This window comes from Typopeltis vanoorti, chromosome 4, assembly GCF_054136105.1.
Source record: "Typopeltis vanoorti isolate ZY-2024b chromosome 4, IOZ_Tvanoo_1.0, whole genome shotgun sequence".
Lineage (NCBI taxonomy): Eukaryota > Metazoa > Arthropoda > Arachnida > Uropygi > Thelyphonidae > Typopeltis > Typopeltis vanoorti.
In genome coordinates, this window is record NC_143552.1 from 32,253,301 (window position 1) to 32,279,791 (window position 26,491).

General features: G+C 38.8%; 1 protein-coding gene across 6 annotated transcripts in view; it reads right to left on the reverse strand.

The window, feature by feature from the left end:
- LOC150107207 (ferric reductase SjCytb561-like) overlaps nucleotides 1–26,491 on the reverse strand; it is an 86,779-nt gene that overhangs the window by 42,970 nt on the left and 17,318 nt on the right. For all 6 annotated transcript variants that reach the window (XM_090391058.1, XM_090391059.1, XM_090391060.1 and 3 more), the window contains exon 3: nucleotides 3,084–3,292. In XM_090391058.1, the coding sequence (XP_090247184.1) occupies nucleotides 3,084–3,292 (209 nt within the window). The remainder of the gene's footprint in view (nucleotides 1–3,083; nucleotides 3,293–26,491) is intronic.

The window sequence follows — 26,491 nt, forward strand, 5'->3', positions numbered from 1 at the left end:
TATGGTTTTACTGTAATCTAGATTCGTTTTTGTTGTGATTTTATAGAGTATTTTATTGACAGCATTTTTGTTATAGCCATTGTTTATGAATGTGTCACTAATGATTTTTAGTTCTTGTTTCAGGGCTTGCTGGTTAGAGCAAATAGTTGTGGCTCTGTTTTTAAGGGTGTTTATGACTCCATATTTTTGTGCTGGGTGGGGGTATGAATTCGCATGTATCTGGATTTTATCTACCACATTGAATGAGGCATCAGATCCCTACCTAACAACATAGCAGACAAAATACGACTAGAAACCAGTAATGTCCTAAATACCAAGAAAACCATACAGAACAACCTGACTAAAACAGAATTAGCAGCAATTAAATCATTAAAAGCCAAACAAAACATAATAATAACGAAAGCTGATAAAGGCAGTGCCACTGTTGTCCTTGACAGGTCAACATACATACTGCAAATGAACCAACTAGTAGCCGATAACAACACATAAAATGGTAAATTACAACCTAACAAAAAGGATAAAGGACAAAACAGAAAAACTACTAAAGTCCGTCACTTCTTGGCCACCAGACACAGTTAAAAAAACTGAAACCCCACTAGGCCGCCCCCCCCAGAATATATGGGGTTCCGAAAATACACAAACAAAATGTGCCCCTTCGACCAATAGTGGAAGGAATAGACAGTCCCAATTACCACCTAGCCAAGAAATTAGCGGCAACACTCAAGGAGTTGGTAGGTCATTCCCCCGCCTACATAAAAAACACACAACACTTTATAAACAAAATCAAAAACATAACACTCGACAAAGATGACTTATTAGTCAGTTTTGACGTTTCTGCCCTTTTCACTAATGTCCCCATCAATGACACAATTCTCCTACTACAGAACAAATTTCCGCCCGACATTACGGCCCTCTTTGCCCACGTACTAAAGTCCGGTTACTTCGTATGGCAAAACAAATTCTACCTACAAAAGGAAGGTACAGCCATGGGCTGACCATTATCCCCCCCAATCGCAAACTTCTACATGGAAACCTTTGAGCAAAGGGCTCTTGATTCCGCCACACTTCGACCGACAATCTGGCTCAGATACGTTGACAACGTGTTCGCGATCTGGCCGCACGGGCGACAAACGCTAAACACATTCCTCAGCCACCTAAACAAACAACACGAACGCATACAATTTACCATCGAAATCGAAAACCAAAATTCGCTCCCGTTCCTAGACACACTAGTTACACGTCTTCCTTCAGGCAGTCTATCCTTCACGGTCTACCGAAAACCGACACACATGGGGCAATACATACATGCGAATTCATACCACCACCCAGCACAAAAATATGGAGTCATAAACACCCTTAAAAACAGAGCCACAACTATTTGCTCTAACCAGCAAGCCCTGAAACAAGAACTAAAAATCATTAGTGACACATTCATAAACAATGGCTATAACAAAAATACTGTCAATAAAATACTCTATAAAACCACAACAAAAACGAATCTAGATTACAGTAAAACCATAGCCATCCCATACATTAAAGAGTTATCAGAAAAAATCAACAGAATCCTACAACATTATAACCTCAATGCCACCTTTAAACCACCCACTAAACTTAAAACCATATTCAGCTCCTCTAAGGATCCTCTCCTCCCATTAACACATCCTGGAGTCTATTGCATCCGCTGCACCTGTAACTTACCGTACATTGGTGAAACAGGATGGACAATCCCTATATGCAAGAAAGAACACATTAGACACATTAAATATAACCATTATGGTGAAGAGGCCTCTCAGACCATGCACTTAACACCTTACACCAAATCAACTGGAAAAGCACCTGCTCCTTACACCGCACAAAAACATGGTACGAAAGAATATTTAAAGAATCCTGCGAAATTCTGATAAACCACCCAAATATCAACAATAAAGATGGTATGAAAATTCCAAGGATCTGGATGGCACACATTCAGCCAACCTAATATGAAAGATTCAACATAAGTCAGGACTCTAGCCAATCCGCTAGTATTAGAAACCATTCCACTCCAACTGGCTGGAATGATGTTAATATATGTATATAGCAGACAACACAAATAATAGGACTCTAGCATTGATGTATAATTTTTTTTTTTTTTTTTTCACCAGAGGTCAGGCCAACAATTGTGGTAGCGGTTAGTCAGTGTCTTTAACGAACCAGTATGATTGTAGTATAGCTTGTTTCTTGTGTATATTTATACGCTCCAGAAGATGACCTTGACATAAAGGTCGAAACGTCGAATTGTAAAATTTTAGTAATATTAAACTAAAGTTTTTATTCAAACACGGTAGTTGTCTCCATAATTTCCAAAAATGCAGTTGTTCATTCCATTGTAATAAAGGCCTGATCAGACTACATCTGGACTATTGTGCTCATATTTGGTTCCCAGGATTTGAAAGGGATAAATTAACCATGGAAAGAGTGCAGAGGCAGGTAACAAAGATGATATCAGGACTATACAATGTTTAGTTATGAGGATAAACTGAGGGAATCTGGATTACAAAGTTTGATAGATAAAAGGAGAGGTGATATGATTGAGATTGTTAAACCATTGAGAGTTAGTCGCTGCATTGAAACTGACTAACTGGTGGAACAAGGGGGAAGGAGTGAGAACTAGGGCCATCCTTGGAAGTTGCAAAAAAAAAAAGTCATGAGTCATGAGCAAGAGGATTGGTTTCTTTGCAGGGAGGGTGGTCGAAGCATGGAATGCTTTGCCTGATACAGTGGTGAGAACACGAACGGTGAAAGAATTCAAGGAATGGTATGATAGACTTTGCATTTTCTAGGATGGGCCTCCCAAGATGAGTATTGTGACTCCGTGGAGGACTGGTGTTAATAGTAGCAATAATAATAATAATAATAATAATATTAACACCAGTCCTCCACGGAGTCAAAAACCTCATCATGGGAGGCACACACTGTTACATACAAAGACCATCAAACCATGCTTTAAACTCATTCAATGTATCTGCATTCACCACAAATATTATCTAAGTTGTATTTTATTTTTTTGTTGCTAATAATAATAAGATTATTTCAAAGGCACTTACCTGAAGAGCAAACAGTATTATGGAGCCCAAACCTGTCCAACTATGTAAACTGTACATATTAGGAATAGGCTCTTTTCTATAATCATGAGAATCAAATACTGTCTTGAGCGAAAATACAGAACACAAAAATGAAAAACCCAGTAAGGCAGCATGAAGTAATTTCAAAGTCTTCTTTTGTTGGTGTCGCAGTATGCGGTATATCATAATAGCTGAAAAAGGAATTACAACCAAAACGTTTTCAATATGAAATTCAACTTAAAGAAAATGTTACTTACATATACAATGTTTCTTTAACTAACTGTGCACTTAATGATATAAAAACTTTTTTAAAAAAATGTGAATCCTATACAAAAAAGGTTGTAAACGTGTCTTGCATTTAGTAGTGTAGATCGGCTAAGAGTTATATAATGCAGCTTCCATGCTCACATATATTTTCTTCAAACCACTTGAAGACTCCAGTAAGCAAGATGGTAATCTCACATGGGTGATGATAGTCCATCACCTAAAGACTCATATAACATCAGTGCTAGAGTATGATGCAAACTCATAGCCTGTTGGATTAAGATAGCAGAAACACCAGCCCTCAGCTGACCCAGCAATAATTTATAACACTTATTTACTATACCACTCAAAAGTCAAGACCAAATGTCCACAGCACAAACTATTTTATTAATAATAATCCAATTATTATTACCATTTCCATGGAATTCAAAGACTCATCTAAGAGGTCTACACCAATTTCATTATAATACTTGCCATACTTCTTGAATTCAATGATACTGCCTCTACAACTGATTAGAGCAGACAATTCCACTTATAAATTGTCACTCCCTAGACATCCTCATGCTCTTACTAACAAAATTCTTACATAATTTCCAGAGGTTATCCACTCTCCTCCCCTCCATCACATACTGAAATATTTCTTCTGCATCAATCATATAAGGGTTTATAGTACTTTTAAGGAAGATAGAGAAGACAGGATGCGGGGGGGGGGAAGTACTGCTGATGATAGCAGATGAATTGCAGCCAAAAGAATAGGAGATAGGCAGGAGAGTGGCTGTTCATTTGAAGCAGTCTGCTGTTGAGATTAAGGCCAGTAAGACAAAATATACAGTTGGCTGTTGCTATAGGCCAGGGAGTTACACGGATGATCTGAAAGACTTGCATTGGCAAATTAGTACAATGAGTACAGATAGAGTAATTATTATGTGGTATTTCAACTATGGAGATATAGACTGAAAGGAAGAAAAAGCACATGGCAGGAAGGAAATGGAATTTATACACTTACTAAGAGATAATTTGAGGCAGCATGTGATGGAGGGGACTAGGAAATGGTTAGAATAGGTTTTTCTGATCCTATGATCAGAAGAATCTATCCATAATCGAGGTGAATACATTGCCCCCCCAATTGGTGAAAGTGACCATACGGCCTTGACTTGGGATATTGTACAACTAAGTGCATTCTGTCAAGAAGAGGTATATGTGAAACTACAAGGCAGGTGACTGTGACAAGCTTAGGAAGAAGCTTAAATTTGTGCCATGGCATAAAACATTGCAGGGTAAAGATGATAGTAGTGCATGGGATATAGTTAAGGGTCATCTAGAGGAGACAATATTAATTGTATACCTAAGATGAGGAGGATTAATCAGGTAGGAGTTAGTTGGATGAGTAATATTATTAAGCACAAGTTACACAAGAAGAAAATGCTGTGGAGGGTATATAAAGAGAAAGGTGACCAACAAACAGTACAAGGCTCAGGCAAGAAAGGTGACCAACATGGCAAGGAAGACAAAATCAAATTATGAAAAGAATCTAGCCAAGCAGGCCAAAGGAAATCCCAAAGACTTCGTTCATTATGTGGCAAGTAAGAGGAAGAATGACTACAGAAGATTAACCTTAATGAGTGATGATGGTCACAAGAGGATAGAAGCAGATAAAATATTTGAGTTATTGAGTGAACACTTTGCAAGGGTGTGTGTGTGTGTGTGTGTGTGTGTGTGTATAGTGGAATCTCAGTTGTCGGACATAATTCATTCCTAAAGGCTGTTCGAAAACCGATTTGTTTGAAAACTGAAACCATTATTATATAAGAATTAATGTAAGATGGAATAATCCATTTATGTAGACGGATTATTCCTATAATCCATCTATATAAATAGTAATCCGTATGGAATGAATAGATAAAATATACATGAAAAAGGGTGATCTCTTTCCACAAACCTTTGCAACTCACCCCATTTCGCACACATTTCTTTGATAAAGAACTAGGAATTAATAATGGAACACGTATAGACCACAGCAATAACTTTAATTAACTAAAGGTACAAATATTTCGTACTGAAAGTAAGTACATCCTCAGTGTACAACAAACAGTTAAAGGAATGGAATACAAAGTAAAGAACCTTCGGTGGATCACCAATTAAATTGTTGCCACATGCCAGAAGATTAATTACTAAAATATTATTAAATAATTCTTTAAAAATAATTATTTCATTGATGGTTACATAAATAAGAGTCTCCCAAACTTTTGTGGGAGAGAGACAGTCATTTCGATTTAAATTCGGCTGATGTAAGAGGGCTTCGCAACTTTCTTTAAAAAGGCGTTCATATTTAAACCTACATCTGTGGAGAAGACAGGCTTTATCCCACTGGATATTATGATTAGTGTCAATGCTATGTTGTGCTGGGCCAGACCTATGAGGTTTCATGTATTCGATATAATATTGATGTTCCTATTCTTTTTCCCCACAGAATGGCCTGTTTGTCCAAAATAGGATAAATTGCATTCACAAGGAATCTGGTAAAAATCAGCCAATGAGAGAGGTGACAGTTTGTCTTTTGTAGATGGCAACAAGTGAGAAATTTTGTTTATAGGAAAATATGTGGGAATAAGATGATACTTCTTCAAAATTCTGCCTATAGGTTCTGAGATGCCTGAAATGTATGGGATTGGAACTCTGCGGTCTGTTGAAGAATCTCGAGGTGTTGGAACATAGGAGTCAATTATCTGTTGGATCTGATTAGGGTTGTAACCATTAGATTCTATTAACTTTTTTATAGTGAAAAGTTCTTGTTGTAAGGTTGATGGAAAGGAGCACACTTTATGTGCTCTATTAATTAAAGATTTGATAATGCCAATTTTTTGAGAGGTGTGATGAGCAGACTTTGATGAATGTATCTGCCAGTAAAAAGTAGGTTTTCAATAGACACTTGTAGACAAAGTACCAGAGGATGTGCGTGTAAGGAGGATGTCCAAGAATAGTAAACTACCCGATTTTTCTTTTACCATGGTGAACTGAATGCGTGGGTGAAGGCTATTAGCTATTACCGTTCTTGAACATCCTCTGGTACTTTGCTACAAGTGTCTATCGAAAACCTACTTTTACTGGCAGATACATTCATCAGAAGTCTGCTCATCACACCTCTTAAAAAATTGGCATTATCAAATCTTTAATTGACAGAGCACATAAAGTGTGCTCCTCTCCATCAACCTTACAACAAGAACTTTTCACTATAAAAAAAGTTAATAGAATCTAATGGTTATAACCCTAATCAGATCCAACAGATAATTGACTCCTATGTTCCAACACCTCAAGATTCTTCAACAGACCACAGAGTTCCAATCCCTTACATTTCAGGCATCTCAGAACCGATAGGCAGAATTTTGAAGTATCATCATCTTATTCCCACATATTTTCCTATCAACAAAATTTCTCACTTTTTGCTATCTACAAAAGGCAAACTGTCACCTCTATCATTGGCTAGTGTTTACCAGATTTCTTGTGAATGCAATTTATCCTATTTTGGACAAACAAGTAGTTCTGTGGGAAAAAAGAATGAAGGAACATCAATATTATATCGAATACATGAAACCTCATAAGTCTGGTCTAGCACAACATAGCATTGACACTAATCCTAATATCCAGTAGGATAAAGCTTGTTTTCTCCACAGATGTAGGTTTAAATATGAACGCTTTTTTAAAGAAAGTTGTGAAGCCCTCTTACATTGGCCAAATTTAAATTGAAATGACTGTCTTTCTCTCCCAAAAGTTTGGGAGACTCTTATTTTATGTAACCATCAATAAAATAATTATCTTTAATGAATTATTTAATAATATTTTTAGTAATTAGTCTTCTGGCATTTGGCAACAATTTAATTGGTGATCCACTGAATGTTCTTTACTTTGTATTCCATTCCTTTAACTGTTTGTTCTAACAGTATGTTGAGGATGTACTGTTGCTTTCACTACGAAATATTTGTACCTTTATTTAATTAAAGTTATTACTGTGGCCTATACGTGTTCCATTATTAATTATTATGCCACAGGAACCTTTTAAAGAAAGAACTAGGAATCCCCCCCCCCTTCCTTCCTCTGTCTATGAAGACATTTCTTCAATTACCATCTTTTGCTGCTCCTTCTGAAAGTGTTCCAGTTCATCCATGGTGAGCTCATTCCTGTGGTCCTCCACATCAGCATTGCCAACTTCATCAACAACAGCAACATACTCAGCCTTAAAGCCCTGAATGTCTCTGTCTGCTACACGGTCTGGCCACAATTTCCTCCAGGCCGAGTTTATGGTCCTGTAAGTCACTTGCACCCAGGCTTTATCAAGAATATTAAGCAATGGAGGATATTAAAGTGATTTTTCCAGAATTCTCTGAGTGTTAATTCTGTGTCAGAGGTCACTTCAAAACACCTTTGAAACAGTGCTTTGGTGTGGAGTTTCTTAAAGTTTGAAATCACCTGCTGGTCCATGGGCTGGATTTGAGGAATCAAGTTAGGGGATAGGAACTTCACTGTGGTAAAATCAAACTCCTCCACCAACTCGTTCTCCAAGCCTGGAGGGTGAGCAGGAGCACTGTCCATCACATGAAGGCATTTTAATGGCAAATTTTTATCTTGAAGGTATTTTCTCACATTTGGGGCAAAGAATTAACGGATCCACCGAATAAAAAATAATTGCCTGGTTACTCAAGCTAACTGTTTCTCGTTTATCCAAATCACAACAATTTCTCCACTTCTTTAATTGTCTGAGATCTTTGTTTAGTAAGAACTTGAACTCCTTTTGCAACATCAGCTCCCTTGATCGCCTCTTTATTTTTGAGTATTGTACAGATCATTGATATTGCCATACTGAAACTGCATAGCAAGATGCGAGATACGAACGTCATTTTCATGTTTGGATAAGATTTCTCTTTTCACCTCTATTGTGGTTCTAACAACTTTTCTTTTCGCTTTGCTGCTATCACTATCCTTCTTCAGTCCCATGGTGGCTTATTTAATAATAATTTATAAAAAAAAAAACAGCAAAGCACAAATAAAATCAAGTAAAGGTACTGCAAATTCGAGCAGGTGTCTGGATTGAGAGGAGGCTGTGGCATAAGTGATGCTCTCCCACCGTACATCTCAGCCCGGGAATCACGTGATTGCCGGTTTGCCTGTTAGGGAACCGAGATTCTGTTCTGTTCAGAAACTGGTATGTTTTTAGTTTGGAAAATATGTTTGGGAACCGATTTGTTTGAGATGAGAGGGGTGCGACAACTGAGGTTCCACTGTGTGTGTGTGTGTGTGTATCATATTGCCAGCCTGGTTGGCCGAGTGGTTAGCATATCAGCTCTCTAGCCAAAAGGCTGCAGGTTCAAATCCTGCCATGGGCAGGCATGGATGTTTGTGAAAATACCACTGGTGGTGGACAGTAGATGGCATTGGTGTAGATGATAATGGTAGTTGCAGTTCGTTGTAGTTGATGGATTGAGTGGTGGAGACAGAGAGTTGTAGAATAGGTTCCCTCCCTCGATGAGTCTTTGGACTCCCTGGAGGTGTCACGTAATAATATCATCCCAGTGAGGTTACTGCTTTAATCTATGTGAGAGACACTAATGCGGGACCAGAGGCGGATAAATTGGAGGTTCTTAGGATTGCAGAATCTCAATGTAAATACAGCTATGGGATTAGATGGGATATCAGCTAGGGTTTTATGAGAATTTGCAAGGGAACTGGCAATGCCTCTGACTAGGCTCTTTAATTTAAGTCTCAGCTCTGGTAGAGTTCCAAGGGAGTGGAAAAAGGACAAAATAATTCCTTTGCATAAGGGAGGGTCTAAGACTGCAGTAGCACATTATAGACTAATCAGTATTTCAGGTATGGTAGTAAAAGTACTAGAAAAATTGGGCAAAAAGAATTCAAGAATGGGTGGATAAAAATATGATACTGTATGAAGGGCAACATGGCTTTGTGAAGGGGTTGGTCATGCCTTTAGTAATTTACTGTCTTTTTATAATAGAGTAACAGTAGAGTTGGATAAAGGAAATGGCTACATGATGATTCTGCTGGATTTTGCAAAGACATTTCACTTAATACCATATGGAACTCTGTTATGCAAATTAGAACAAACAGAGTTGGATATGGCACTGGTTAAGTGGATAAGAGGGCAGCTGCTGGACAGATATCAAAAAGTGGTATATAGAGGAGTAGACTCGAGATGGAAACAGGTGACTTGTAGTGTACCACAAGGTTCGGTGCTGGGACCATTACAGTTAAATTTGTGCATAAATGATAGGAAACCTGAAAGGAAATATTCAGTTGTTTGCTGATGAGGCAAAATTAGGTAAAGTATTAGTTAATCAAGACAATGTGCAATACGATTTTAAATAGGCCATCAGTATGGGAAAAAGATAATGGGTGTCAGTTTAATGTGGAGAAATGTAAAGTTATGCATTTTTTGATAAATACATTACAAGTTGTGTATCACATTGATGGCACTGCACTCTAGGAGATAGGTGAAACTAGTGATTTAGGGGTGCTGGTAGACAGAGGATATGTTCCTAAGGTAGCCCATAAGATTACTTGGCTATTGAAGAACACATTAATTGAAAAGATTGTAATTTGCAGAGTCTAGTGGAGAGAAGGAAGAGGGGGAGATATGATAGAGACCTACAAGTTGGTAAGGGGTTGTTATAGGATCAATGGTGGAGAAGTTCTACAGAGAATAGTGGGAGATCAGGGGAGAACCAGAGGTCATGCCTGGAAACTGTATAAAGAGGGTGTGAGTAGGGGAGTGAGAGGCAGGTTTTTTTCGTGCAGAGTTGTGAATGATTGGAATGCCTTGCCTGAGAGTGTGGTGTCTGCAAGGAGTTTGAATGTGTTTAAGACCCGGTATGATGAGATGTGTGTGAGATAAAAGGACCTCCTAGATGAGTCTTTGACTCCATGAGGTCTTGTTTAATAATAATAATAATTAACAACTAGAGATAAGTTGTTATTCCTCTTTATATGGCCTTGATATGTCCACATCTGGATTACTGTTCTTAAGTCTGTTTTTCTTGGGGGATGAGGAAGTAGTGGAGAAGATTGAGAGACAAGTGACCAAGATGGTGAGTGGTCTGTGGAATGTTCCCTATGAAGATAGATTGAGGGTACGTGGATTGCAAAAGTTGATGGATAGGAGAAAAAGAGAGGAATAAGATAGAAACATTTAAGTTGCTTAAAGGGTTTTATAGGATTGATGCAAGGGAAATGTTTCAGCACTTGGTCAGAGGGGACAGAATAGAAGTCATTCCTGGAAGTTGAATAAAGGTGTGGTTAGCAGGGGTATGAGGAACAGATTTTTTGCTTGGAGAGTTGTGAGTGATTGGAATGGTTTGCTAGAATCAGCTGTAAGTGCTTTATCTTAAATGGGTTCAAGGAGAAGTATAATAGATTGTGTAGATAATTTGGGTCTCTTACGATGACAGCGATGCAGGGGAAATGTTTCAGCACTTGGATGGAGAGGCCAGAAAAAGGGGTCATTCCTGGAAGTTGAATAAAGGTGTGGTTAGTAGGGGTGTGAGGACTAGATTTTTTGCTTGGAGAATTGTGAATGGAATGGGTTGCTAGAGTAAGTTGTGAGTGTTTTATCTGTTAATGGGTTCAAGGAGAAGTATGATAAATTGTGTGGATAATTTGTGTCTCCTGCAATGAGTCTTCAGACTCCATGGAAGTGCCTATATAATAATAATATAAAACCCTTTTTGTAATGTAAACCACCACTCTTTTCTGCTCATATACCTATTTTTGTAACTCTCATTCTATTTTCATAAAGCTTTCCAGATTCTATAACTTCCTCCTTCTGAAGAAACTGAGCTCGAGTAGTACATGCTATTTAGCATGACACAGCAGAGACTACTGTTATCTTATTTATCTTATATTCTTTGAATGACCTAACATAAGGGCACTCATGAGTCAAGTGCAGTGACATGTATAAGAAGAGCTCCTGACTGGGATAAGTTTTCTAGGAATAATTAAATATATATATGCGTAATTATTTGAGTAAGAGAGGCTGTAAACGTTGTGCGCTACCAGTTTTATTAGTGTGGGGGATTTTTTTTGCCAAAATTTAATTACAAAATCGTTATTATTAGACTTAGTAACCTGTAAAAAATGGCGGCAGCATTGTCATTCCATGACTTAAATTTAGGTTTCAGTTGTTTTGTTAAGTGTGAGGTCTGTTATATGTATTCTTTCAATTACATAAACGATTTGTGGATATTTGGTGTGGATGGAAAGAGGGTGTGTGCGAAGTGTGACCTGAATGAGGAATTGATGAATGCAAATATGAAATTGATGACAGAAAGTGTTAGTAGCGAGACTGTCGTGGGGAAAATGAGTGCACATTTGAAAGAGAAGGATGGTGAGAAAGAGGTGAAAAAATGTTAAAAAATCAGTAAAAAAGAAAAAGAGCGATTTGAAATCCGTAATGGATGTTAAAAGGGATGAAAGTGAGGTGAGAGTGGCAGAAGGAAACAAAACTGAAAGAACGAATGAAACTAGAAATGGCGTGACGCAGAAATTGAAAGTGAAAAAAATCGAAAGAATTGATGATAGCGAAAGTTCGACGCATGTTGGCCTGAAAGTACAGAAACAAAGAAAGATGAATGAGTGTGAAAATGGGAAGAATGATAGCGAAAGTTGGATGCATGTTGGACCCAAAGTACGGAAACAAAGAAGCATGAATGAGAGTGAAAGTGAGAAGGGGGGGGGGGGTCAAGAGTTAGAAACTTAGAAAGAATGAATGATAGAGAAAATGTGTCGCGAGATTTGGAAGTTGAATTGGATGAGGCAAGAAATGAAATTGATGCAGAATGAAATGAAGAAAATTCAGGTAAAAACTATTAAAATAAATAATAATGGCATGAAAGAGTTAACGAAAGATGAGCGAGTGGCGTTGTATGGCAACTCCATTATTAAAGGTGTGCTAGAGGATACAATGCACAAGGTATGTTTTCCAGGCGCTAAAATGAGTAGAGTGATTGAGGCATTGGATATGAGGCAGGAGCGAGCAAAAGAATTAATAGTATTAATAGGTATGAATGATTTGAGAGAGGACAAAGAGTGTGTCAGAATGGATATCAGGAGGCTGCTTAGAAGGATAAAAGAGAATAGTGTGACAGGAAGGGTAGTTAGCGTGTTGCCTAGGTATGACTATGGTGAAATGAGGCGGAGAGCAAGGATTATGAATGATATGCTGGCTGAAATGTGTGAGGATACGGGAGTATAGTTTATTAATGTGTGGAATGAGTTTGAGGGATGAAGTGAGCTGTATGGGAGCGATGGACTGCATTTTGAGTGGTTATGGTGCGAGTCACTTCGAGAGTCTGCTGCTGGAAGATAGAGAAGTGAATGGAGAGAATGAATCAGATCGAATGGGAAGTGAAGTGGAAGAGCGGGAGAGTAAGACAGGACAGATTAAAGAGATGGTTATGAATGGGGGAGTGAGTGGTATGAGTATAGAAAATGAGAAAATGGGTGTGCAAGAGGAGCAGGGAAACGGGGAGGCTCAGGGTGGACAGGGGTACACAGCATGAGAATGTTGGATTCTCCAAGAGGAGGTGAGCATGTGTAGAAAGAAATAGGATGACCAGGGATCAAGAGAAAACAGTTGGAATTGAAAAGGGTTTTAAAATGAAGAAGCAGAAAGGGAAATGGCCCCAGTCGAGCATGGAGAGATCACATCGAGTGAGTGGTATCAGTGGAACTAGCCGTAGATCCAGAAATGAGCTGTTGTGTTTGTATACAAATGCTAGAAGTATAAGAAACAAGGCAGATGAAATGGTTGCACAAATTGCATCTGTTCACTCAAAGATTGTCGGAATAAGTGAGACATGGTTGGAAGAGGATGATATCCTGACAGGAATAGAGATGGAAGGGTATGATGTGTTTCATGAGGATAGAAGGAGTAAAAAGGAAAGGGGGGGAGTGCTATTGATGATAGAGAAAGAGTTATGTCCATATAAAGTAGAGATGCAAGAGGGAAATAGTACCAGTGGTTTTGAGGCAGTATGGTGTGAGATAGAGGTGAATGGAATCAAATACTTGGTGGGATGTTGTTATAGACCAGGTTATGTGGATGATGGTGATAATGAAATGTACAATCAAATTAGCCAAGTAAATAAGAAAAGGGTGATCATTATGGGTGATTTTAATTACGGTAATATAGACTGGAATTATGAGATAGCAACTAGAAGTAAAGAAAATGAGTTTCTTTAGTTTTTGAGGGATAACTACCTCAGACAGTATGTAACAGAGGGCACACAAGGATTGAGGTCTTGGGTTTGGTCATCTCATCAGAGGATGTAATTATAAACAAGGTGTCAAATCATCCACCAATTGGTGAGAGTGACCATGAAGTGATTATGTGGGTGGTTGCCAGCAGTGCGAGGACCTCTGTGAGAAAAGGGTATATGTGGAACCACAAGGTGGGGGGGGGGGTGATTATGAAGAGCTCAGGAGACAGCTTGCGGGTGTAGCGTGGAATGAGGACTTAGCTGGAAAAGAGATCAATGCAGCTTGGGGGATTTTCAAAAACTATCTAGTAGATGTAATGTCTAAATGTATTCCAAGGATGAGAAGGTTAAATAAGGTGGGTGTGAAATGGATGAATAAAGAGATTAAGCATGCGACACAGAGAAAAAGGGCATTGTGGAGGCAGCATAAGATAAGTGGAAATAACCAATTCCATGAGGTCTGCAAAGACCAAGCCAGGAGGGTGACTTGGTTGGTGAGGGTAGCTAAAGAGAGGTATGAACAGCAGTTGGCTAATGAAGCCAAAAAGAATTCTAAGGAGTTTTTTCGATATGTAGCCAGCAAAAGAAAGAATAATTATGGAAGGATGACATTGATTGGAGAAAATGGTATAAAGACAGCTGATGCAGAATGTGTGGAGATACTTAATGAGCAGTTCATAAAGATCTTTCAATCTTGTGAATGTGACTTCATGGAGGGATTGAGAGCAGTTGATGATGGGGAAGAGAGACTGACTGTAGGTGAGCAAGAGGTGTATGGGGAGTTGAGTAAACTAGATGTTAATAAGGCTGTGGGACTTGATAATATATCGCCACGTATTCTGAAAGAATGTGCCAGGGAGTTGACACCTGCCTTGACATATTTTTTTAATATGAGTCTTGCACTCGGTCAAGTTCCTAAGGAGTGGAAGGAGGGCAAGATTGTGCCACTTCATAAAGGAGGTGATCGAATTCAAGCATCAAACTATAGGCCTATATGTGTGTCAGGTGTTGTGGTTAAGTTGTTGGAGAAGCTTGTGAGAACTAGGATCCAGAGTTGGGTTGATAACAATGGTATTATCTTTGATGGACAGCATGGATTTGCTAAAAGGAGGTCATGTTTTAGTAATCTACTTACTTATTACAATAAAGTGACTGCTTCCTTGGACAGAGGAGGGGGATACACAGTAATATACTTGGATTTTTGCAAAAGCTTTTGATAGAGTACCTCATGATAAGTTGACAGTCAAACTAGAGCAGATGGAGTTGGATATTAGATTAGTGCATTGGATTGGAGACTGCTATCTGATAGGTATCAACAAGTTGTGTATGGGGGTGCAATATCCAGGAAAAGGAAAGTCACTAGTGGAGTGCCTCAGGGGTCTGTTTTAGGGCCATTACTATTTAACTTGTATATTAATGATATAGGTGAAGATTTGGATGGAGATATTCAGTTGTTTGCAGATGATGCAAAGTTGGGACAAACCATGAAGTGTAGTGAAGATGTTGTGGCCTTACAGGAAGACTTGAATAGATTGAGTGATTGGGCACGGAAATGGGGATGCGAGTTCAATGTTGCCAAATGTAAGGTTTTAAAATTTTTAAAACAAAGATGAGATACAGAATTTATGCTTGGTGAGAATATATTGTTGGAGGTAGAGGAAATAAGAGATCTGGGGGTGATGGTGGATAAGGATCTGAGGTTTAGGGGACACATTGCCAAAATTGTGAAGACAACACAAAGACTTCTGGGAATGATGAGGAGGACACTGACGTGTAGAAGTGGGGAGATTCTTGTTCCATTGTATAAGGCTTTGATCAGGCCACACATGGACTATTGTGCCCAGATTTGGTCACTGGGTTTTCAGAAGGATGAAGAGATGTTGGAAATGATCCAAAGGCGAACTGACTAAGGAAGTTTCTGACCTCTGGTGGAATGTCGAGTATGAGGAAAGATTGAGAAGATGTAATTTGCAGAGTCTGGTGGACAGGAGGAAGAGGGGAGATATGATAGAGACCTACAAGTTGGTAAGGGGTTGTTATAGGATCAATGGTGGAGACGGTCTACAGAGAATAGTGGGAGATCAGGGGAGAACCAGAGGTCATCCCTGGAAACTGTATAAAGAGGGTGTGAGTAGGGGAGTGAGAGGCAGGTTTTTTTCGTGCAGAGTTGTGAATGATTGGAATGCCTTGCCTGAGAATGTGGTGTCTGCAAAGAGTTTGAATGTGTTTAAAATACAGTATGATGAGCTGTGTGTGTAATAAAAGGACCTCCCAGATGAGTTTTTGACTCCATGAGGTCTTGAGGTGGTAATAATAATAACAGTTTATCTAGATTCACTTAAATTTCATTAATATTAGTTTTAAAAATTTTTTTAAATTATTATAAAGTTTTTATGTTTCAAAACATAAAATAACGAGCACTGTTATTGTGAAGAACTTTATTCTGATACATGGATTTATGACACAACTTTGAATCAGATCACTTTTGATATAATCACCAATGACTTTTATGCATTTGTCCTGCCATGGAAACAAGGCATTTTTCCTGGCAGAAATAAAATTGTTGTCAAGTGTCCTTAAAGAAGACACAACAGTGCTGCTAATAGATATGGATTTAAGCAATGCCAGCCTGGCTAGCTGAGTGGTTAGCGTATCCGCTCTCCAGTGAAAAGGCTGTGGGTTCAAATCCTGCTGTGGGTATGGATATTTGTGATTGTCTTTGGAAATACTAGTGGTGGTCAGTGGTAGATGACATTGGTGTAGTTGCTGTCAGTTGGTGGATTGAGTGGCAGAGAGAGTTATAGAGCAGGTGCCCCTCTCTTGATGAGTTTTTGGACTCCCTGGAGGTGTCTAATAATAATAATAATATAGCCCATTCAAAAGGATACTGTGGCCATTTGCAAATTGTTCTGGAATCTAATATATACAAAGTTTTCTAGAGCCATCAATAGGTTTATCAACAATGCTATGCACACTTTCTGTCTTCCCTGAGAAACACTAGATGTTTCTCTGATGTGTTTCCTGTCTATATTATTACTATTCATGATACCTCCAAAGAGTTCCGAAGACTCATTGTGGGAGGACACCCACTGTACAACTCTCTGGCTCCACCACTACACCGAACCTCTACTACCAATCATCTACATCAATGCCATCCACCACAGCTAATATTTTAGTATTTTTTGTCTGTAAATTGCGTGTGTTCTGAAGGGCCGATTTGTCTGTATGCAGGATGAAAAACCAGAGTTTCCGGGAGAAAAAGCCCTGCTACCTCCGTATGAGATTGGCTAACTCGCCTTTGATTGAAAAAGTCCATATAAAGATTCCTCCCATCATGATGAGACTCAAACTTAGGCCTTTTCCAATTAAAGGGGAGCAATGTACTGTCATTCTTCCAATTGCACTATGGAGGCACTACAACAAATCAGTCAAGGCAAATTAGACTGGCAGTGTACAAAATGAGTTATCATTATGGAAGATTTTAACTATAAATTAAGAAGAGAAAAGAGAATATAGTAATAACATAACTTCCTGGAATTCTTGAATGATAAATGTCATAGTCAGAATGTGGGGGAGGGAACATGAGGATTAAGTGTTTTAGATTTGATTCTAGTATCAGAGGATCTGATTGTAAGTGAGATATCATACTCGTCTTTAGCTGATGAGCTAAAAAGTAAACTCTACACGTTTACTCTCATCAGAGATTAAACATGTAAAGTGGAGAATGGATGGGCATGTAGAAGGGTCTAAGAAGAAAGAATTTGTATGGAATTATTAGCACCAGACCACCATGGAATCATAACACCCATCACAGGAGGTCCCCCATTGCTAAACACAATAAGGACCTCCTGTGATGCTATTCAACATTTCTACACTCACCGCACTTTCAGGTAATGCATCCACTCACCAACCGCTCTCCATACAAAGAACCTACTCCTCACCCCTTGCCCATACCCTCCTTATACAGTTTCCATATATGGCCTCTTGTTCTGTCCTTATATCTCTTTATCCCACATTAATCTGATAACAACCCCTTATCAACTTGCATATTATAATCCTTTCCAATATACACTGCTTGGAAAGAAGTCAATAAGGTACATCGTGCCATGTAAAGGTACATGTTTGTAGCCGGTATAAATTAGAGGAATATGATGGTCCCAAGTCAATGCAACTGTATCTGGGTCAAATAGTTGAAAGAGGCACTGTGATAGGATACCAGGTTGCAGGCATATCTATTCCGGAAAATTGTTAACAAATTAGGCCATCCCAGGTCAAAAATCAGTGACACCATACGGAGATGGAAGTGCAGGGAATCAACTGAAAGTACTAAATGCAGTGGAGCTATGATGAATATGTCAAAACCACCATTTGTCAGTCGACACACTGAATGTGGAATTCCAGGCACTGACTGGAACACAAATCTGCACAAAAACATTCAGAACAAAGGCTCACAACATGGGTTTCCATGGAAGGACTGTGATATGTGAGCCCAACATTACTCAAGTCAACATGCAGTGTTGTCTTCAGTGGTGGAAAGGGCAAGCACAGTGGAAGCTTGGTAAGCTGTGTTATGGAGTAACAAATCATACTACACCCTCTACTGAACAGATGGATGGGTGTAGGTGAGGCAGATGCTTGGTGAATGTCAATTATCAGAGTGCATAACCCCAACTATGAAATCGAAAGGTGGCAATGTGATATTATGGTCCTGTTTTTCCTGGTTTGGCCTTGGACCTCAGTTTGTGGTGCCACGAACACTGAACTCAGAGAGGTATCTGAACATTCTGGACAATGCAGTGCTTTTCACTTTGTGGTGTTTCTGACTGACCATTGTCTCTTTCAGCAAGACAATGCACAATGTCATAAAGCTGCTGCTGCTGTAGCTGCATTGTTTGTGGACATGAACATCACCATGCTTGACTGGCCTCCACAGAACCCTGATTTCAACCCTACTGAACATCTGTGGGATGAACTGGAGCATCGGGTGGGGTTAAGGGACGTCTGCCCCCCCCCCCCCCCCACAACAGTCCTTGACCTCATTACAAGCTTACAGAAAGAATGGTCCAAAATTCCCATTGATCGCTATCATACTTGCAGAAAGTATGTCCCATAGGATTGCTGCAGTCACTGCAACACAGTTGGTCCTATATCTTATTAAGGTGGTTATCATGGTGGTTTGTTCTTCACACTATGGTGTCCATTGACTCCTTTCCAAGCAAAGTATCTTCATCCCTATGAAAACCAGTGAACAAATTTAAGCGCAGTAATCCACAGGAGGCCTGATTAAGGCCTTATACAATTAAACCCTACCTCCTTACTTCTGAATGTCAGGGTCCACCTCATCATTGCCATAATCCAATGTAATGATTTTGAAACTTGAGCATTGAGACTCCTAAACTTCAGGTCTCTGTCCACCACCAGCAGATAGATCTGTAGACTCCTCTGTTTGCTATATTTCCACCACTAATTTTATATTATATTTTGGCACACATTGATCTTGTATCTTTGCTAACTTGCCCACTCACTCGTATAGTCTATTCAGATCCTCTTGTGGGGCCACAACATCTGCTCAACTCATCATTGTTCTCCCCATCTTTGCATCATCTGCAAACAGCTCCAGTTAAATCTGTCCCATTATCATTAATATGCAAGTGAAATAATTATGATTCCTGTGGCACACAGAAAATAACCTTTTGTGACTTTCAACTTTTGGGATAATGCACTTCCATACACATCTTGGATACAGCCTCTCAGTCTATCCAAGTGACTAATGTAATATCTAAATCCATCCATTTTAGTTAAGTTACAAACTTGTCATGTGACAATTTATCAAAGGTCTTTGTGAAATGCATTTATCACCTTGTTGTAATATATTAGTAAACTGGCCAACTTGTCATGTGAGAAATTATCAAAGGCCATTGTGAAATCCAAAGTATATCAAGTGCAACGCATTATTATTATCTTATATATTACCTTGCAATATATTACTAAATTGGCAAAACATGATATCCCTTTAACCATGTCGCCATCAATATGGATAAAATACATCACTCCTCTATACTTCATATCCATCATATATTTCAATGTAATATCAATGGTATTACAATTTATTATGCACTTTGCATCCATGGTAACCTTGACATACATACATGTCATGACTGGCTGGGTGGTTAACAAACCCATGACATCCATCACAGAGAATACTACTATTATCACTAAATTCTGTATCCTAGCTTCCACCAACTGCTGTAACATGTTAACTACTACTCCAGATGTTTACTTAATAATTATTATTAACATCTGACCTCCATGGAGTCAGAGACTCATTGTGGGAGGTACACACTATTGCACACAGTGTGCAATAGTGTGTACCTCCATGCTCATCAAACCGTGCCTTAAAATGATTCAATGTGTCTATATTCACAATACACAGGCAATGCATTCCACTCACCAACCACTCTCCATATAAAGAACCTTCTCCTCACTCCTCTGCTCACACCCTCCTTATACAGTCTCCAGCAATGGCCTCTCATTCTACCCTTCTCTCTCTCCTATTCTATGAAAAATCTCTTTCATATCAAATAGATAATAATCCCTGATTAGCTTATATGTTTCAATCATATATCCCCCCCCTTCCTCCTATTCACGTGGCTTTGCAATTTGCATTCTCTCACTCTGTCCTCTTACTCCACATTCCAAAGGCCACTGTCAACCTTTGTGAATCTCCTCTGGACCCTTTCCAACATATCCTTATCACCATGAAAATCAGCAACCAGATCTGTGCACAATAATCCATATGAGGCCTGATCAAGGCCTTATACAATGGCATCATAACCTCTTTATTTCTGCATGTTGGGGACCTCTGCATCATTGCCATTATCTGATGTGATCACAACCTCTGCAATGTGGCCCCCGAATTTCAGGTCCTTGTCCACCACCACTGCCAGATCTCTCATTTCCTCTGCCTCCTTTAAAATTTCCCCACCAAGTGCATACTTTGCATCCCATCGTTGCTTACCAAATTTCAAAATCCCTTGCACTTTGCAACACTGAACAGACAGTTCCACTTACCTGCCCATTCATGCAATCTATTCAAGTCCTCCTGCAAGGCCATATCATCTACTTGACTCTTCATTCAGCTCCTCATTTTTGCATCATCTGCAAACAGCTACATATCACTAGTTAAACCCATCCCAATATCATTAATATACAAATTGAACAACGATGGTTGCAAAACTGACCCTGTGTTACACCACTAGTGACCTTCCTCTTACGGGATACTGCACTCCCATATACAACTTTCTGATACCTATCTGACAGCAAGTCACTGATCCAACCCAGAAGTCTGTTATCCAATCCCATCTGTTTCAATTTATTTAATAGTCTATCATGTGGGAGCCTATCAAAAGCTTTTGCAAAATCCTAACTTAAGTTATTTAATAACTAACACAAGTTAGTTAGTAAAACATGATTTCCCTTTAACAAACCCATGCTGATAACCACAAATAATACTGCTATTTTCACCCAATTCTGTATCCTATTTCTCACCAATCTCTCCAGTACCTTCCAGATATACAGATTGGCCTATAATTTGTTATTACCAGCTTTATGCAGTGGAACAATTTTACCCCCCTTCCACTCTTTGGAACCTATACTGTTGTAAGACTCTAATTAAACAGGCAGATCAATGCTACTGCAGTTCCTTGAAACATTCCCTTAAGATGTGTGGTAATATGTCATCAAATCCTATCGGCTTATTGACATCAAGGTTATTTATTTCCTCAAATACCTCTTGCTCACTCACAATTAAGCCATCTTCTCCTATGTCCTCTACACTTAAGTTCCTTGTGATTCCATCCTGATGAGGATAAAACACCCCTATAAATTGATCACTGAATACCTCAACAATGTCTTCTGCAGCAGTTACCATTCTACCATTTCCATCATTTTACCATGATCATTCTTCCTTCTACTTGCCACATATCTAGAAAACTCTCTAGGGTTTTTCTTCACCTGATTTGCCAATTTCTGTTCATACTGCACTTAGGTTTTGTATTTTTTTCCCTTACTGAATTACTCTCCTGGCTTGTTCTTTATACTCTTCATGTAACTAATTATTACTGTTATTCATCTTGTACTGCCTCCAAAGTATCTTCTTCCAGATTTCATGCTTAAGCCCCTCATTCATCCATTTTACCTTCAGAATACATTCACACATTGATGCTGTTATGTATTTCTTTGTTGGTTCCTAAGCAGCATTTATTTCCTTACTGCTCAAGTCCTCATTCAGTGCTATAGCTCCAAGCAGTCTCCTAATCTTTGTCATAATTACCAGCCAGCCTTGTACTTCCAAATATATCCTTTCCTCACAAAAGTCTTCATATGGCTAGCCACAACTCATGTGATCACTCTCACCAACTGGAGAGAAGTGTGAAATCTCACTCAACAATTATATCCTCTGATGAAATGATCAGATCCAAAACTCTCAATACTTGCATGCCCTCCTTTATGTACTACCTGAGATAGTTGTCTCTCAAGAAATTAATTTCCTTATTCCCAAATGTTATTTTTTCATTCCAATTTATACTGCCATAATTAAAATCACCCATAATAATTACCCTTCCTTTGTTCACTAAAAGAAGTTGCTTATACATTTCTTCATCATCACCCTCCACATTCCCTGGCCTATAGCAACATCCAACTAAATATGTCTTCCTGACTTCCGTGTTACACCACACTGCTTCATAACCAGTTCTACTATTTCCCTCTTTCATATCTACCTTATGTAGACATAATTCTCCTGCTATCATCAGCTGCAGCACTCCCCCTTCCCTCTTGCCATTTCTATCCTTACAAAAAATACTGTATCCTTCCATTTCTATTACAATATCATCTTCATTCAACAATGATTCACTTATTCCAATGATTTTGGGGCTGAATAAATGCAATCACTGAAACTGTTTCATCTCCCTTATTTCTAATACTTCTGTCATTGGGGCATAGAGCTAACCACTTTATCCTCGATATGGTAGCAGTTAAATGTAGAAAAATCCTTGACATCTCTTTCACCTTGTGGCGTCGAGGGAAGGAATAATAATAAGAAGAAAAATAAATTTCTCAAGTTCTTGAGAGACAACTATCTCAGGTAGTACATAAAGGAGGGCATGCAAGTATTGAGAGTTTTGGATCTGATCATTTCATCAGAGGATATAATTGTTGAGTGAGATTTCATACTTCTCTCCAGTTGGTGAGAGTGATCATGAAGTGATCACATGAGGTGTGGCTAGCCATATGAAGACTTTTGTGAGGAAAGGATATATTTGGAAGTCCAAGGCTGGTAATTATGACAAAGATTAGGAGAAGACAGCTTGGAGCTATAGCATGGAATGAGGACTTGAGCAGTAAGGAAATAAATACTGCCAGGAACTGACAAAGAAATACATAACAGCATCAATGTGTGAATGTATTCTGAAGCTCAAAATGCTGAATAAAGTAGGTATAAAATGGATGAATGAGGAGATTAAGCAAGAAATCTGAAAGAAGAAGGCACTTTGGAGGCATAACAAGATAAATAATGGTTACTCTTTCTTTTAAGGTTACACAGTGATCAGCACTCATATTTATGAATTTAGGGACACAAAACACACGTGTTGAAAAGATTATTTTACTGATTAATAATAAAAACTTGATGTTTCAATCCCTGTATTGAGGTCATCATCAGAGGGATACATGTGTATAAAAACCAAGCTACATGCTGTTGACAGGTAAATTACATCTATGTTGTTAACTAATCTTTTTTCTTAGCCTGCCCTCTAGCTATTAAAAAAAAAAAAAATTTACCAATAAAAACTACAATAAACTCTGCTAAAGTCCTCACGTACTAGGATTCTTCAGTTTATATCGTTATATTATGATTATCTTCTGGATTTGTACAGTACAGGTTGCTACTGATTGTTCAGAAGAAAAAAAAAAAACAAAAAACTTCAAGTCTTCTTGTATTTTATACACATGTATCCTTCTGATGATGACCTCAATACAAGGGTCGAAACGTCAAGTTATTATTTTATTATTAATCAGTAAAATAATCTTTTCAAATGTGTGTTTTGTGTCCCTAAATTCAAAAATATGAGATAAATAATGGTAATAATCAGTTGCATGAAGAGTATAAATAGCAGGCCAGGAGAATGAATCATTTGGTAAGGACAACAAAAGTGGTTTTCATGAGAAGAAATTAGCAAATTAGGCTAAGAAAAACTCTCGTGAGTTTTTTTGATATATGGTAAGTAGAAGGAAGAATGATTATTGTAAGAAGCTGTTAGTGGATGAAAATGGGAGCTTATTGACTACTGCAAAGGACATAGTTGAGGTGTTCTGTGAACAGTTCATCAGGGTGTTTCATCCTCAGCATGAAATCAGAAGCTCAAATGTAGAGAATGAAATGAGAGAAGACTTCATGAATTATTATATATGAGCAAGCAGTATATGAGGAGTTAAGTAAGCTAGATGTCTATAAGGCAATAGGACTTGATGATCACTACGTGTTCTCAGGGAATGATCAAGAGAGTTAGCATCAGCCTTGACATACCTGTTCAAGAAGAGTCCTGCATGATAGACTAATGAGTTGGATAGGTGAATGCCTACTATATGGTATCAGCAAGTTTTGTATGCAGGAGTACTATCTTGAAAGAGGAAAGTCACTAGTGGTGTGTTGCAGATTAATTTTGGGGCCACTGTTATTTAATATGTATATTACTGATACTAGGACAGGTTTAACTGATTATATACAACTGTTTGTAGATGATGCAAACCTGGAGAGAGTGATGAGGAATCAAGCAGATGTTGTGGACTTACAGGAGGACTTAAATAGATTGCATGAGTGGCCAACAGTATGAAACTGTCAATTCAATATTGCCAAGCATAATGTTCTGAAATTTGGTAGAAAACAATGAGATGCAAAGTACAAACTTGGCAGGGAAAATATGAAGGAAGTTGAGGACATAAGAGACCTTGGGATGGTGGTGGACAAGGATCTGAAATTCAGAGGTCACGTTGCACAAGTCATGAAGACATCACATCAGATTATTGCAATAATTTGGTCCCCTGGTTTTCAGGGTGATGAGGATGTGTTAGAAAGGGTCCAGAGAAGACTAAGGTTGTAACTGGTCTTTGGTATGGGATATGAGGACAGATTGAGGGAATACAGTTTGCAAAGCATTGTGAATAGGAGGAAGAAAGGGGATATGATAGAGATTTAAGTTGGTAAAGGGTTGTTACCAAGTTAATATGGAAGAAATTTTTTGTAGAATGGGGGGAAGGAGCAGAAAAAGGAGATATACCTGGAAGTTGTATAAGGAGGGTGCGAGTAGTGGCATAAGAAGTAGGTTCTTCACACAGAGAGTAGATGGTCAGTGGAATGCTTTGTCTGACAGTGTGGTGAATGCATATATTTGAATGAGTCTAAAGCATGGTTTGATGGGCTCTGTATATTATTATCATTATGGGCAACTCCAGGGAGTCCTTAGACTCATCGAGGGAGGCTCCAAATCATGTTCATCACAACTATTCGACATTCACACAGTATCTATCATACCCTGCCTTAAACTCATCAACTGTCACAGCACCCACTACAGACTCTGGCAGCATATTCCACTCATTCAGCACTCTAAAAGTAAAGAACCCAGCTCTAACACCCTTACTAACCACACTCTTGCCCAGCTTCCATGGATGTCCCCTAGTCCTCCCACCACCAGCCCTGTTCTCAAAAATATCTTCTGAATTAATCTTATAGAAACCCTTCAGTAATTTGAATGTCTCAATCATATCTCCCCTCCTCCACCTATCAACCAATTTCTGCAAACCACAAATCCTCAACCTGTTCTCATAAGGTTCATTCCACAGACTTGCTATCATCTTGGTCACTTGCCTCTGGATCCTCTCAACCTCCTCCCTGTCAAGAAGAAACCTAGGTGACCAAATTTGGGCACAGTAGTCGAGATGGGGTTTGATCAAGGCTCGATACAAAGGAACAATAACATGCTTGTCTCTGCTCATCAAAGTATTCTTTAGCAACGAAGTGATTTGATGAACTGATTTGGCACCTTTGCAATGTGCCCCCCTAAACTTCAACCCCATATCCACCAACACTCCCAAATCTCTCGCCTCATCAATTTCCTGGAGTACAGTTCCACCAATGTAGTAAACTGCTGCTAATCTTTTCACACCAAAATGTATAACCTTACATTTTGCCACATTAAATTGACATCCATTCTCCTTAGCCCAGACCTCCAATCTATCCAAATCATCCTGCAAAATTTTGACATCATCTGCATTCACTAATGCCCTGCCCAACTTTGCATCATCTGCGAACAAATAAACTGTTCCTTTCAGATCCTTTCCTATATCATTAATGAACAAATTAAACAGCAGTGGTCCAAGAACAGATCCTTGTGACACCCCACTAGTCACATGTCGTCTTTTGGACTCTACTCCTGAATAAACCACTCTCTGATATCTCTCCATCAACCACCCTCCTATCCATCTCACCAATTCTATATCCAGCCCCATATGCTGCATTTTACTGATTAGAATTCCATGTGGTATCCTGTCAAGGTGCAGTAGAATCACTGTAAACTCATTACCCTTATCCAGTTCAGCCGTCACTGTGTTATAATACGTGAGCAAGTTACTGAGGCATGACCCACCCTTCACAAAACCATGCTGTCCCCAATACAGTATCCCATTTTCATCTATCCAATCTTGTATTTTCCTCTTGACTATTTTCTCCAAGACCTTGATAACGATTCCTGTTATGCTGATTTGCCGGTAATTTTCAACAGCAGCCTTGGAACCACCTTTGTGCAGCGG